The 16,572-nt window shown below is 41.6% G+C and overlaps 1 protein-coding gene across 7 annotated transcripts in view; it reads left to right on the top strand.

Annotated features, from left to right (window-relative positions):
• The window catches only part of mef2aa (myocyte enhancer factor 2aa), a 78,384-nt gene that overhangs the window by 26,647 nt on the left and 35,165 nt on the right, over nucleotides 1-16,572 (top strand). For 6 of the 7 annotated variants that reach the window (XM_028430710.1, XM_028430712.1, XM_028430714.1 and 3 more), the window contains exons 1-2: nucleotides 415-573; nucleotides 15,465-15,675. In XM_028430710.1, the coding sequence (XP_028286511.1) occupies nucleotides 15,622-15,675 (54 nt within the window). In that variant the 5' untranslated portion in view covers nucleotides 415-573; nucleotides 15,465-15,621. Of the gene's footprint in view, nucleotides 1-414; nucleotides 574-15,464; nucleotides 15,676-16,572 lie in introns of those variants that run through there. The other variant, XM_028430711.1, reaches the window with a different exon arrangement.

Raw genomic sequence — 16,572 nt, forward strand, 5'->3', positions numbered from 1 at the left:
CACACAGGTCCCGCCCTCCTGCTCTGATTGGCCGCTCAACAGACGCTGCAGATTCCCATTGGTCGGCGGGAATGCCCTTTAACACCGAATTCCATTGCTGTTGTCTTAGAGATACTACGTCAAATGTAGTAATGTGCCGAAGCTGAGTCCAAAACCAAAGAAAACAGCGTGTCACGTCACTTATCAGCTTCTCAGTTGCCTTTTAGATGAAGTTTCCATTAGTTTTTGTTTTATGAATGAGTGACTATCATATGAATTCGATGGATAAAACGTTATTTTACGTGTTTAAAATGTAAAATATTACAGTATGTTTTGACTATGTGTGTGTGTGTGTATGTGGGAGAGAGGGAGGGAGGGAGAGAGAGAGAGAGAGAGAGAGAGAGAGAGAGAGGGAGAGGCAGCTCGTCAGATAAAGGGGAGGAGCCTCACTGACAAGAGGGAGACTGGCTTTTCTGAGTTTGTCAGCTCCCCCTAAAATAGCAGTCAGCGTGTAAATGTGAACTGAAATTACGTTTATCCACCGGAGCCACTGATATAGAGTGTCTATATACAGCGACTGACTTGGGAGTAAAGGTGAGTAACGGAAATAGAAACAATGTTACGGAGTATGGCAGCGATACTGGAGCTACAGAGAGTGAGAGTAGAAAAGCGCAAGAGGGAGACGTAGAGTGGATTTGGGAGACATTATAGGAGACGTCTATCTGTCTTGTTTTCTTAACGTCGTTTGAGGCTGTACACACAGCGTTGAAAGTCGTGTGGCTTCATTTCAAATCAATAACTTTAAATCATTAGCCAGCTTTCTGTTAAAGTGTCAGCTTAAAAACAACAACAAAAAGATGCCGCGAGGCGCGCGCGCGCTGTTGATATCTTGTCAAATGTGAGAAAAGTTTTTTTTTTTTTTTACAAGATTCAAAAACACGCCGGTAATAACTTCCATTACTGCTGCTGTCATATGCTGATAGTTGTTTTTAAAGACTCCCGTTAGAGTCTTAAGCGAGTTAAGATAAGAGTTGAGCTGCACTTTGTTGAACAGGCGCATCGTTTGGACAAAATAGTAATCAATGTGCGTGTAATAACAGCGCTGAGCCATCGGCTCACACTGTGACAGCATCATGGTGAGAGAAGCAAATAATTGTATGTTTTCAACTTCTAAAAAACATCAAACCCTAGTTTTCTTCTGCGCATGTGTCAATTTTACTTTGCAAAGATATTTTTTATGGTAATGAATAAATTCTACTTTACTTCATCAATTAAATGAGAGCTACTATATTTAAGCTGAGCTTTTATAGGTTGTTTGGAAGCAGGTTTTGTGTGGAGAGGATCTTTGCTGGTTGAATCTCTGGCACTCTGATGACCTTAACCTCTGGCCAACAGTAACCTGACCTTCTCAAATGTTTCAAGCGTATGTCTACACCCCAGCTCATTAATGTTGCACAGAAAGAGGAGTTTTTATTCAGCTGGAACAGAAAACACTGCAATTGTTCACCTCTTAGTTTATGAGCTAATTAGTGTGAGTAAAAATATTTGTTTTTCCTGATATGTTTTGCGTTTTTGTATGGGGAAAGTTAAGTACCAGCATCCTTAAAAGGTGCAGTTTTTCTTCCTTTAATATATTCCTCACTTGTCAGGTCGAACCATTGACTCCTTTTATTGTAATTCTTCAGCAATAGGGGTTGCAGCAACATCAAAACACACTTGTATTTTTCAACATCCTCTTTACGTTGCTGCTGTTCTGACGGCATGCATGCTACCATCCCAGCTGGTTGCCAGTGATTTCTAAAGCAAAGCATTAAAGCACCCTCCAATCTGCAGTCATTAGCTTCTGTGCTGCCCCAGGCCTCGCCAGTAATGGGCCTTGTTGCTCATGATCCACATCACGTGAGCTCTTATGTGTAATGTGTGTGTGTGGATGAAGGATTCTTCCATGGCGCTGAAATGAATATTGTTTTATGTCTCATATTAGTCAAAAGAATGAATATGGAGGTGCAGATCGTTTATGGCTTTCTCATGCATGCCATGAACTGTTGCTCTAACCTTGAAGAGACTCCAAATGTTCCACCTCTGCCATTACACAAACACACAGGGAGCATTGATAATATGATGATTAGATTTAATTAAGGGTAGGATTGCATGGTAGATGGCTGATATTCCACAATGACTACTACTGTTTATTAAATGTTTTAGCCTTGTTATTTGTTGTGTTTTGTGTACATGCCTAAGTGCACGTTAACGTCTTAGCACAAGTTCTTAGTAGAAAGGGAGAAATGAGAGGTGGTGATGGTGCGAGGAATGGGCAGCTGCAGCATCTTTTACTGCACTCCTCATCCCACTTCAATCTCAGCGTCTCAGCTTCTCCTTCCAGGAGAAATGTGGAGTGTGTGGGCGAGTCGGATCTGCAATTAACGCTGGTTGTCAGAAAGAGAATGCTGGCGTTTACACGATGCCTCTGAATCACTGAGTGAAAGTCTTTCTACTTCACTCTCCTCCTCCCAGGACATTTTTTTCTCCCAAGGAGGACAAAACACCACAGAGCTGAAAGCCAAGGATGCGTTGAATAAAAAATAAGACAGAAGCAGAACATTTTTGGTCCAATAAAGGCGATAGTATCACTCGGATTGTTTGGTAAGCTGAGATGTTTTTTCATATTGCACGTTTAGTATGAACATTTTAGATGTTACAGTATTAGGATGTGATTATGTATAACTGAAAAGTGATTTTGAAATCCTATGGCTTGATATTTTGTAAACAGTAAACATTATTTGCGTGCTGTGCAGTTAAATTGTGTTGGTTGGTGAAAGTTTCCATACTGAATCATCACAGTTTGTGTTCTCTGACAACTCATGGGACAAGGACATCTTTTTCTTTGTATGGTGTATAGTGTAGAGTGCATAGTCAACTTAATGTTTGTCTAACCAAAGCATCTTAGTAACATGATTCATTGTTTATTGGAGCTCCATCATCAATATGGAGATTCCAGCGCTCCCTTGTGAGACCTGGAGCTTGGATGCAGAATCTTGAGCCTGGCAGATAATGTTTTAGACCGCAGTTAACTGTAGACTGTTCTCTGTGGAATAAAAAAAAGACTCGCTTTTTTAAAGTAAATAAATAGCTTACCTATTAATATATTAATATGAATATGCTTTATTTCAGTTGTGCACCAAAGCAAAGAAATCTGACTTCAGCTTTTAGCAGTTTTCAGGCCATATTTTCTCATATAGGTTTAGTTAATGCTAATTAGGTCATTCGCGTTCCTGTGCTTTACAGTGGATTCTTATTGCATGGAGATGTTCACTTTGTATTAGATCATATGAGACATCATGTTTGTGATCTACAGCCTTCTGATGAGTGTGAAAGACTGACAGCATTAACTTCTCTGACACACCATACGGGCAGCAAGAAACTTTGCTTATAATCTCCTGTAAATCGTTCAGGTCCTTTAACTGCCTGATGTAAACTCAGAGGGTGAAAGTATTGCTTGCAGAGGTACTGTTTGTATAGCAAGGCAGCTAGTAATGACCTTTCAACTGTCCTGCCCTTGACTGAGACCTCTGGTGGTAAGCCACCGTGTTTGGCTCACTCAGCACATGTGCTGCTGAGCAGGACAGAGCAGCTTAAGGCCGCGCCGTCTTTTCCTGTCTCCTCCGCTCTTTCAAACCAGGCCTGGCTGGAGGTCTCTTCACCTCTTCAACCTGGACCACACAGGAGTCTCTGCGGGAAGATCCTCAAACAGAGTCACACTCTAAATCTGCTGTCACCCTGCTTTCACTGCTATGATCCCGGAGTGTGTGTTTCGCTCCACATATAGTCTATACAAACATAGGGCCACTGTAGAGTTTTTTTCTCATCCCTGGCTTGTTAATCAACAAGCAGAATTTCTCGGTCCCTCGTTGAGTTAATGGGCTACTGTCTGTAAGTGAAAGAATGGCACATGCATGTTTCACTGTGGTTTCACTGTGGAAGCATGCGGTGGAGCAAAGGGGACGACTTTGACAAGTCATTTTGCACCTTTAAGCTGCGTCCTCCTCTTTCTTTGGCTTTCTGTAAGAAACAAAAACCACAGAGTCGCACTGTGTGTCATCTCTAAAGTGAGTGGTCCATACTTATAGGACTTAACAACCCGAATGTGTGTGTTCTGTGGTTTGGTTAGTCATTATTTTTTATAGTTTGTAAGTAAATACTCTGATATTAGTGAACAACATCGCTACACAATATCGCAGTGATATTATTAAGTTGAATCATGTGTAAAGCAAAACTGAAGTTAAGAAAGACATCTCTTTGCTGAGTTGCATTTTAACTGCATTTTAATGAGACTTGGAAAAAAAACATAAATCAAAGGAATATATTATAATATAATTTACTAGATCAAAAGATCTCCCCTGATTGCTAATATACCCCACTGTATTGAATTCCTGATGTTCTACTGTAGATCTTAAAAAGCGTCTCTCGCTGGAGATTTAATGTCTCAGGCTTTATATAGAGTCGATTAAGGAGAAGCATCATCAACAGACAAACAATTGGATTGTGTGCAAAGTAAACTTTCTTCAGAGTCTCTGTGTGATGAAGAGGTTTACTCTGTTGTTACACTGTGCTAAAATAGGCTATTTGAGGCATCAGTTACAGCCTTTATTATCACCATTTAATCTAGCCTCCCGATAGCAAGAAGCATAATAGTTGGGGAAGTGTTTATCAATGACTGGTTGTGTAATTACAGCAATGAGACTATCGTGTCACAGCTTATACATCAAGCCCATTGACTAGAAATCCAGTAGCTGCTTGAAGGAACAGTTGGACCTCCTGCAGCTTGACCAGACCTGTGGCCCCAAGAGCCGCAGGAAGGAGGCCCGGTCTGCAATATCCTTGTTTTTCTGTCTGTCTGTGAGCTAGTCTTGTGAACCAGGACCAACTGAGGGGGTGGATGTGATTCCTCCCATTATTCTGTAGCACACATCAGCCCCTACAAAGGGAAGTGAACCAGCCCCCTCTGCTCCCTGGAAGCTGCTCCAGCCCACTGCAGGGTTCTGACTTTGAGTTCAAAGTTGTCTGCCTCTCTGCTGTAAGGGCTGAGCTGTCGCAGCATGAACACTGCAACAACTTGTACATGTTCTTTTTAGTTACAGCAGTTTACAAATGGTGGTGAATGAGACTAAGATACAGTTCTGTGTGCAGATTAAGGCTGATAAGGATTGTCATTTTGCTGTGAAAGGGGAAGTGAAATACAAACCATCATATCATCTCTAGGCATTTACAGTTCAAATGCCACCCTAGAGAGAACCTTACTATTTCTTCTTTGCTCTTTGGCAAGCCATATTTGCATTTTTAATATTTTAATTCAGCTAGAACTAGTCTCTTTGAATCCAGGGCATTCAGGAATAATCTTAGTATCTCCAGTCTCTAGATCCCAGCTCTCTGTAGTGTGACTGTGATTGTGAGTGAGGTGTCGAGTCTGCCCACTGTTTGTGGGTCTGCCCGTCTGTCCTCTCCCTTTTTCCCAGTCCACTTTCCATCTGTGTGCTGTGGGCTGTAGATCTAGGTGAAAATAGTGTTGTGTTTCCACTGTTGAGCTGTTGTCTTCCTGTACTCATGTCAAACTGTGTTGTTCTTCATTTTGTTTACCCTCCTCCTCTGAACCTCTGTCGCTGGTCCAACTGCCAGGGGTGCTTGCTGTGTGTACGGTGGTATTGAAGAGCGTGTGCATTCATCATCAGTCACTGGTCCTGGGAGTCAAGACCAGAGGCTATCAGAGGCTGGGACTCAGGACCAAAGTCTCTCCAGGAGTCAGAATAGATTCCTGGAGAGGCGAGCTGTGGCAGCAGTGGGGCCTGTGGGGTTCTCTGTCTTTCTCTGTCTGTCTCCCTTTCTCTCTCTCTTTCAGTGTTTGCACACAGTGATCATGTGACAGCTAACACACATCATCTGATTTGGGAGAAACTGTGGGCTGTAGCTGCAGAAATACCCTTTAGATTATTAGCGCAGTGAATGCCCTTCAATGATGTCAATACATATCAACCTGAAACACATGAAGTCAGTTTATCAAGAATAGTCAGTAATGAAGAAATTGTGATCTGACATTTATGCACATTTTCAGGGATTGTCCAGTTGAAGCTGCCATTTACTGCTAAGCATATCATTGACAAAGCAAATTCAGAAAGTCTTAGAAAAGTATTTCACTTGTGTGACCTCATACAGCCATAATAGCACAAAACCCTATGACAAATATTTTACTAAGCCATATATGAAACTTTTTACAGCCACTCTTAGCTACCCTGTACATCAAAAGTGGTTTAAATGTATAAATTGCATTAAATGACTAAATCTATAGGATAAAACTGTAAGAACATAAATCAGAGCTACTTTAGCTAGCTAGCCTCCTTCACTGTTGTTATGACTCATGGCCATCCTCACTGCTCAGATTGCATAAACCTTTTATGTAATGGAACACTGTGGGAAAGAGGCATCGAGTGGAAGATAAAAATGGGAAGAGAAAATCAAATATTTATTCTGAGCTTTTTAATTTTTTTTTTTCCATTATGAACAGACGTTCTCTAAAGGCACAGAGTACTCCTAAACAATATGGACTACATATATGTTTACCTAAAACTGATGTTTTTTTACCAGCTCTCACTATTTATTTAGTTAATTCTGTGCGGTGATTATCAGGCACTGGAGGAGAATTGAATATCTAGAAGTTGTGTATCTAATCTTGGCTCTTACTGTTTAGAAAAGACATGTAAAGATTGGGTAAATGCGTTGCTGCTGAGACACATTATGCATAACGCTCCTAATATCCTTACACCATGAATTCCCCCTGGAGGAAGATCTCAGTTCATCTTTGCTGTTTACCATTTCTGAGATGCGGCCTGTGCAACATCAAAAGGCTGCCATGACACTTAACACAGCTCTCAGGGTTCCTGGAGGGGGGAGGAGGAGGAGGAGGTGGGGGGCGGCTGCTCCCTATGGGATTGGCATTATTATCTTTCCCTAGTGAGAAGTCCATAATATGGCATACAACCATGTAAATGGACACATGCCATCAGACCACAGTGCAACACTGTAATTCTATGCAAATTTGTAAAGCTGTTGGACCACATGAATGCATTAGATTTCATTTGCACATAAGCTGAAATAGGAAGATTAGAACAGAGAAATACCAACACGGATGTGCAATTTTATCAGTTAGAGCAAAGTGTGAGATAGGAAGTGTTCATGCATACGGTACAGGGTGCCGAATACTGATGTTGTTCCATGTCAAGACAATGAGTTGCTAAACTGACACACTGTCATAAAGAATATTGGTGATGGAGGGGCTCTTGCTCTGAGACATAATTTGTTAAACCAACAGGGATAATATGAAGCGAGTAGTTACCCATTAGTCTGTCAATTGCATTTTACAGATATAGCATGACATACTGTAGTCTGGCATTGGAAATTATTTCTTGAGGTCATGAGGTTAAACTAATAGAGAAGTTTCTCAAGTCACAATGACTGACTTTATTCCACTATAAGTATACTGTAGTTTGAATAGTTTGTTTGTGACACCCTAAACCCATACATGAGAAAACACTACATTCAAGCCACATTAAGCTAATCCTGTATTTCCAAAAAGGAAAAAAAAATAGCGTGTTATTTAAAAAAAAAAAAAAAAAACAGATAGGTGTTTAATGACAAAACAAGTCAAAACAATAAAAATGAATTAAAATTAGAAAGCAGAGCAAAAAGCCCTAAAAGCTGTTTTTTGTGTGTATAATTCAGATTTACAATGGCGTAACAAGGTTGTTAAGAGATTACTGGGCAGCTGACAGCAGCTGAAGTTTTGATTTTAGCGTATATGTCGCTTTTGGCATCCCCTTCTCCAGCCATCAGCATCAGGGAACTAGAAGCCTTATGCAGCAAATCATCATGTCAGGTTGGTTATTTTATAATTGTCTCATCTTGTGGTGCCAGTCACTAACAGTCTGGGAACTCTAAAAAATGAGGGGGATGGACATAAACAGGGCCTGCTGCTGTGCCATTTCACTATTCCAAAATAGGACAGCATTTTATAGAAAAATATATATAATCTAATTCTTCGTTAGCAATAACATTGCTTTCAGATTTCAGTAAGCAACATAAAAGGTTGTAATGTGTACACACAACCAGTTATGGGCAACTAGTCACTTTGATAAGTCTGTGTTTCGTGGGGCAGGCTGTGGGCATCAAGTGAAGAGAGAGGCTGGTAAATGGATGATAATAAAAGGCAATAAAAACACAGCGTGCAGTGAGACACCTTCAATCTATGCATGCATGCAGAGTCTGCATGTAGATTGGGCTCTCACTCCAGCAGTACAGTCCTCAGGTTTCTGTCCGGTTTGTTCTCATGGCCCAAAACCTGCTTGTTGTTTAAAGATCTTGTTTAACGGTAAGAGCTCTTACTTTGATTATTCACACTACTACATACATACATACACAAACACGCAATGACGCCATTGATCAGGAGAAATTGGGATATCTGTGTTATAACAGATCTTTGCAGCACATTGAGGGTTAAGATTAAGTATACCTTAAGTGACATTAAAGTTGCGTCTTTTCGTTCTGTGTATGTTATTATTTCAAATTTAGATTAGCAATGCTTTAACATTTAATAATCGATTCAGAATCGTCCAGAGGCGAATTGCGATGCATCGAATAATCTTTTTTTTTTCCCCCACCACTTTTCACCAGTGTAACTTAATGTAATGGTGATACTGAAGAGGGAAAACTGGAGCTAGTGGGATACTGTAGCAACTGTACTGTACTTCTATGATTTCTCAGTCATCAGGCGCATTCATTTTTAATGAGACATAATTCATCACCCTACTGTACAGTACCCTTGCATCAAGGAAGTTATCATCATTTTCTTTGTTCATAAAAGTTTCACTCAAATATCCATCAAGGGATTTACCTTGAGGAGGAGAGTAGCTTTTCTCCATGAAATGGATATAACTGTTAGGCAAGGGTCATCTCTTTATCCTTGAGAAACTGAGAATCCATTCATTGGCTGGGCTTGAAAACCTGACTGACGCAAATGGATCATTGGGAATAGAAGTGTCCCAGCAGTAATTATGTTACAACGCCGCTGCCGCACACTACCACAGAGGTGGGGTGGGATGGGCGCTTCTTTTAGTCTTGTTTCCCTTACATCTTTCCACATAGTTAACACAGTCACACTGTCGTCTCTCTCCCCCACTTTTTCTGTCTGACTCTCCCTCCCTTCCTCTCTTTCTCTACCTATCTTTCTGTTGCTCTTTCATACAGACAACATCTGCCCTACACACATGAAGTACAGTGGAAAGTTTCTGACTAACATTCATCCTTCTCTTCTACACAACTCTTCTATGTCTGTTGAATGACTCCTAAAATAAGGAGAAAAGTTGGTAGCAGATCATGTCACCGATTTGTCACTGTTGTCTTTTTGGCCTCTAGATCCCCACCGTCTGTGCCTTGAAGCTGAAGTAAAATGCCTGTTTCATTTTTTCCTCCTATCCAGGGCTCTGTGGCACTAAGTCAGTTAAAAAAGAGACATGAAATTAATGTAATGTCAATGGCGTTTTCTCATGAAACCCCAAGGCACTCAGTCAAAGTCACCTTGCATAGTCCTCTCATCCCCTGACAGTGCTGTGAGAGTGAGATGGAGGATGTCTGTCTAGTAAGGCTGTCAGCATATGATGTCCTTCGGTTATTGGTTGTTATATCCACTCATCGTCATTCGTATTTTGTGGAATGGATACATGTCTGTTATTTATCTGAAGAGCGACATCATTTCCATTTAGTCGTCTGTGTAACGTGGCGTGCTCGGCGAGAACAGGTTCATCCTGTGGGGTTTTCTTTCCTTTTGATGTCATTTTGGAGGTGATAAGTAGCTTTCTGTCTCCTGGTCCCTGTCTTACAGCACCATCCCCCAGCCCAAGCAAGGTGCTAGCAGCATGGAGGATTGTTTGAACTTGCATTGATCCAATGTGGGATTACAGCTGGGTCATTGGAGAGTTGGACTGAGCTTTCAGTCATCAGGGCAGATTAACCACTCGCTGTCTGCTTGGCTGCCATTTCGGTGCAGACTCTCTACTGACTTTGTGACTGTCCCCACTGTGCAGGTCACTGTTTCCTTTTGAACAATGCATTTTGATATATAACTTAACTACTTTGCAATTGCATTTGCCTGATTTAATAATGCAGCAGAAACATATTGCTTAATTACATATAACATGCCATAAATCTTCAGCGCTTACTTTTATAATCTCAAGATTTGGGCCTGCAGGGTTTTCTTTTGTACAAACTATATGAATTTGATTTCTGTTTGACACCTACAGGGTGTCGTTATCATAAGTATTATAGCCTTTCCTTGAAAGGTAATTCAAATCAGTCTCCTGTATGAGAAATGTCACCCCAAGCGATGCTTTACAAAGGAAGGGGAAGTGCTGCAGAACGTCCACGTTTTGCAGACTGCCCCACCTCTCTCTCTCTGTCTACATTTCTCAAAGCCTTCTTTTTCACTTTTTTGTTCACATGCCCTTGCGATAGCTCTTATTAATTATATCTCATTAGTTGCCTTGGAAACTGAGGTGAGAGAATGTATAACATGAGTTCAAAGAAAGAGAGAAATCATGAGAAAAAGAAAGGAAGAACGGGGAGGGCTAAAAAAAACGAGGGGATAGAGAAGAGTGCTTGTTGAGGGATCAGCCGTGTGTCAGATTAGCATCAGGAGACATTAACACTAGTGATGCTGCTGGGGCCACAATCCTGCCTTTCACTGCTGGAGAGGGAGATAAGCGCACTCTCACAAAAGGGAAGAGGGAGAGAGTCTGAGAGGACTGGCTTGCCTCCACTCCCCTCAGGCCAACAGCCCATTTACAGGTACAGCACCTCCTGATGAAAGCAAGAACAAAGAGGTGGATGTTCATTTCCTACTGCGCCAGTGTCAAGGCACTATTGAAGCAAATTGGTAAAACTGTGGATTTAGGCTGCGTCTCTTTATGTCCTCAGTCTGCCAGGAGCTATCAAAACCACACCACAGTCTTCACACATTGACGCTGATACTGTGAAGAATGTTGGAACAATGCTGTGGATTATTTTCACAAAATCCTCATATCAATGCACATCAGATTACAGCATGAGGCCGTTGCATGCTTAAAAATGTAGTAGATTATGTGTCATAATCTTGTTGTTTTAAATGTATATTATCTTATGCTGTGAAAGCTGTGATTCATTCTTATGTAACTGGCAGAGCGTTTGAATAACAAGAAAAGGTCTCTGCCTACTAATTGTAAAGTGAGTGTCCAAGAGCGGCTTGTGCACGTCGTCTTGCCTGTGTAATGATCCTTACAGTAAACACAGTGAGCACACAGAGCAAAGCCACAAGAGATGAGACTGTTGTTGTTTAGTCTCGGGATTACAGTCAGGATGGTAATAGGAGGAGGAATCAGAGGGGAAGGGTGTCCCCAAGGTGGTCCCTCCCTTTCTTCCTCTCCACCGGTTTGCTCTGACTCCCCCGCAGAGGGCATGTAGAAGGGTCCTGAATAACAGGAAGTGGAGGGGCAGGAAGTTGAGTCTTGTCTGCCCACATGGCCTGTGGTAGGATACGGGGGCTAACTCTGCTTTGCACAGGAAGCGCAACTGTCATGGCTATGCTCAAGACTTTGGCTGCTGTCCATCATCTTCAAAGACATGGGGGCACGCTTGCGGCAGTGCTATAGTAGGTGCTTCTTTAACACATTTGCTTTGCATTATCTAGTTGAAAAAAAATACAGCTGTATTGTTTTAGTTGATGCTTTTCATTTTTAAACGTACAGATTCGCAGTGGGATGTTTTTTTGCTCATCGGGTAAAACCTACAACAGAAATGCACTTTTTCATTTTTATGTTACCTTTTATGTAGGCCAGCAGTTGAGGGAGTAATGCCTCAACTTTGTGTGGAATGAACACAGGCGTAGAAAGAGAAAGGGAGGAGGATGTGCTGTATCCAGTAATTACACTGGGAATTGAGCATGTTTTATTGATTGTGAAAGGACCAGGCCTGTCACCAAGCCTCACAGTGTCTCAGTGGTCCTTCTGAAGGGAGGTGGAGGAGAATGAGGCAGACTGGCCTCCCTGTCACTTGACCAGTCTCACACCTTGTCGTGGAGGATCAGGGTGATTCTGGTCAGAAACAACTGCAATACTTGTATGGCATATTGCAAACCTGCCTGTTTGTTCAACAGGACGTACAGTAAGGCATAGATTTGTGTTAGGCATGTCTTTATTGACTTTCTGTCAACTTGATGTGGCCGTTTCTATGGTGATGAATTCTCTGCACATTGATTTATATGTTGTTTAGTAAGCATCTTTCAAAAGTGCTGGATTGGTTTATATCAAATAGGACCAGGTGTATGATATCAAGGTCTTTTAACGCTATAAAATGCTGTTATACAATGTGCATCCCTATCAGAGTATACACACTAGAAACAACTCAATCTGACTCCTGTTGTTTATCCTAAATCTGTATTCTCTGTATATCTGTATACATGTTTAAAAAATGTTCAGTAATGTGTAGCTAAAACCAGAAATCACCATAATCCCTGTGGCCCTGGCATAACAAAAGAAAGCTAGAAAGAAAATAAAGAAAAAGAACGTTGTTTTAATTTATTTTATAAGCTTTATATTAGCAGAGAGAAGGAGTGGCATGCAGCAAAGGTCACAGACTAGAATAAAGGGGGGGTTAAGGTTCACAACACCCGACCCTATTTGTTGTGAATGTATAAAGCAATAATTTAAATGGTCACTAGGACCACTGCATAAAATTCTGTTAACTTGAGTTTAACAATTTACTTTTTGTGCTTGTGCAAGGTGTGACACCACTTCATTTATGCATGAAACCAGATTTTTTTGTCTATGATTTTTGACCAATCCGCTTAGCAAACAATCTGATTGATGCAATCTTTGTACAAATGATTTGAATGATCTAATCTTCATGCCTTACAGTATTCATAGAATGGTGTAGTTGTCCTTATACTTTTATGTAGTCCTGCTCCTTGTTTCCCTTTGCTTTTTCATTTTATGTTTATCATCTTACTCTGTGCTCCACACACACACGCTCACATGTACAAAGAGCACATGATTTAGGCCATAAACAGATACTCTGTCCTATTCTAACACTCAAGGGAAGTCAGAGTGTCACGCACAAACATGGACTGTGCTACAGTGCAGACATTGTTCTCCTTTGTAATCTGAGCATCTTCTGACATGCTTATCTCCATAGTAGGACCAGATGAAATTTTACCACTTACCACTCTAGAGACTGGTAATTGCATTATTTGAACTACAGCGGTATGTTGTGTGCTTTTCATTATAGTGTGCATTCAAATACTCCAAATAGCAAGCTGTTTTACATTTTGACAAACTTTTGACTAACACCAAGTTTGGTAGCGCAGCACACCTGCAATCTGAAGGCCCTCTCAGCTTGTCATTTCATATCTGTGCAACACAAATGCCATGACACAGTCTATTATGCCTCTAGACTTGAGCTGTCCTGCTGTGACAGCTACTCTGCATAAAGAAAGGGTGGAATGTGCACATGTGTAAAAAATTTGTTAATTTTTTTTTTCCTGATGTTTCACAAGACTTTTGTGAAATGATTGCAGCAATTTCAATAGAGAGGATTGTTACTTCAGATACAGGACACACAATAACAGATTCATTCACATTTTTGGAGACTGACCTCGAATAGTGATTACAGATAAGTCCACCTCAAATACATGCCTCTAAACTCTAAGCTGTGACACCAAATCAGTATTATGAAATTTAGTGTAAGGAATCCCCCCTTTAGTAAATGTTAGAAGGAAAAAATTGCAGTTAGAATTCAGATTTCTGTCACTGAAACAGAATGAGTCAGCTATAATGCTACTACAGAGTTTGCTGTTTACACTAATAGAAAATTTCAGGGTGGTTCAGGTACGTCTTTTGGGAAACCGACACCTTCCACCCTTTAATTTGAACACTGCTCTGTTAGTTTGTGTGTAAAATGTTGAATGAGCATCGTCATTCCTCTGGTCCTGTTGTGATGTGGTTTGGGGAAATTCTTTGTGGGGGTTCAAGCAGTTACTTTCCAGGCTCAGACAGCAGTGCGTGGGTAGTTAGCAAGGTGATCTCAGTCGAGTTTGCCTACAGTGGAGCCCCGATTGAGACAGCCAGACACCATAATGCCAGTCCATCTGTAACCCATAATGACTGTGTGCCACTGGAACTGGTCATTTTCGTTTCACTGCCAATTCGGCCCCTGGCTTCAGCAACTGCTGACTGCATTTAATGGCCTGAGTTGTTAACCTTTCTGCATTTGTACTCATAGGGGAAATGCAGTTGTTTAGATATTTTCAGTTTGCTGGAGGTAAGTGATGGATGTACCTCCTGGGAAGGGGCTATAGCTCTTCTTGCAGGGATTCAGAGACAGGACAGTGTTGGATGCTCCTTGGGGAGCACTGTGGTCTAAACCACTGGCCAGGTTATAAGCTCATGTGGGAATATACCCCGCAATTCTCTTTATCCCCCTGGTTTCTCCCCCAACCCAGGAGATTTCAGCTAGCCTGCTGTCAACACCAAAATGGGTGCTCGCTTAATCATCTTAAGAGCAAAGCTGGCATCAGTGTGGGTCAGCTCAGGAAGTCTCTGCAGGCAAAAGAAGCTAGACATTCTTTTCTGCTGTAATTGTTAAATTAGCTGCATAAACAGTATTAAACATGCTGTGATTTGATAACATCCATCGTGTAACAATGTTGGGAAGTTATTTGCTCTGTTTGACTTGTGTCTGCAAAGACAAAATGGGGCAACAGTTAGCAGCCTTTGGCTTTGCTTAGCATATAGACTGAAAAACAACTAACCTGGTTTTCTCTGAAGTCTAATTTCCTACCAGTTCAGAGCTTGGTAATTCACACCAGTTGAAACTAGTTGCCAGGCAACCACCAGAGACACTAGGAGGATAGTGCTCCGAGCCCAAAAATAACCCAGCAAATAACCCCTTATTAAGATAAGGAATTGTCGTTTTTGTCAATTTCTTATGATAACGCATAGTCAGTAAGTTTGAGGGCCTTAGCTGGCCCCTGTATCCCCACTGTATAGCAGTGGTATTGATCTTCTCGTCTAACTCTTGGTCAGAAAACCTAAAATTGGTATATCCTAAAATGTTATGTTTTTTTTCTTAAAACATAAGCTTTGAATACAGCCTTTAGAAATATCAAATCCATGAGTTGTGTATGTAACTCCTGCCCTCTAAGTGTGAAGCTGTCTTTCAGTGACTTCAGCTGTGCTTCGAGTGCAGCAGTGGAGGAGATAACGGCATGCTATGTGGGTCTTGTGCTTTCTGAACGTGTTTGACAACAGAGCACAGCCCTCTGGTGCTTTGAAGTGCCTGAGGAGACATTGTCGAGTGTGAAGTTAACTTTCTGTTTTTCTCTCCCTCTCTTTTCTCTTCTGGTCCTCTTACAGGTTGTGTTGTGGTCTGCTGAAGTGTGTATCGAGAAGAGTAAACGAGAAGACGAAGAGCGAGAGACTGTTGCACAATGTACTAGGAGAGTGGGTGAAGAAAGTGTGTTGTTTTTCTGATATTGTTGAGGTGTCAGAGAGACCGGAAACGGACACAACCATGGGGCGGAAGAAGATACAGATCACCAGGATCATGGATGAGAGGAACAGACAGGTGAGTGGGACAATATCCACCTATCTATTGAGCTATCCATCTTTAGTTAGTTTATGTTTTCTCTTGCTGTGGACCAGAGTTCAGCTGCTGTCATGGTGCACAAGGATCTAAACAGACATACCTCTGTCCCCAAAGTCCCAGCCAGTTGAACAGGGACCATGACATTTCTTTGTCAGGGCGGTCGTATTTACAGACATGATTCCCCTGCCACCCTGCAATTTCAGGGAGAGAACTTGATGAGGCAGCAGGAGCGCTGGGTTGCAGCCGTAGCCTCATGGCGTGGGAGTGAACTGAGGGTAGCGAGGAGCACAGCAGGCTGCCTGTGGGCTCCCCACACTGCAGGGCTTGTCCCCTGGCCTGGCAGTTCGACTGGGCCCCTTCGCTGTAGCCCTATGTGTTTGCAGCTGTTTGGTAGTAATTAGGAGCGGCCACTGCACCACAGCACCCTCTCATTTGCAGGGTGGGTCAGAAGGACACACAGCACCCTTTTTTGCCTTGGCTACATTGGTCCTGGGCAGCCACAAAGAGGGAGAGAACTGGAATTCACTCTGTCTGCTCATGTTATATATAAACCCCTAAACAGCAAAACACTCTACAAAACAGCCTTGGTCTGTTTGATACAAGAATACCAGGCGTAAATATCTATAGCAAAGTGGCTATTTATTTTTTTTTAGCTACACTCAGTCAGTTTGAAGACCTATGTTAAGGAATGCTAGTTTTTTTAGACAAATCATAACACATTATAACAAAAATGATGATGCAAAAGTTTCCTTCTGGTTAACTGCTCTTGGAATATAATTGATTATACGGTAATAGGCAGGCGGCACTTTAACAATTCTTCTGTCTGGTAACATGTGGCTAGCAGTTCAGTCAAGTGTGAAAACAAAAATTCACAGT

The sequence above is a fragment of the Parambassis ranga genome, chromosome 19 (assembly GCF_900634625.1).
Source record: "Parambassis ranga chromosome 19, fParRan2.1, whole genome shotgun sequence".
Lineage (NCBI taxonomy): Eukaryota > Metazoa > Chordata > Actinopteri > Ambassidae > Parambassis > Parambassis ranga.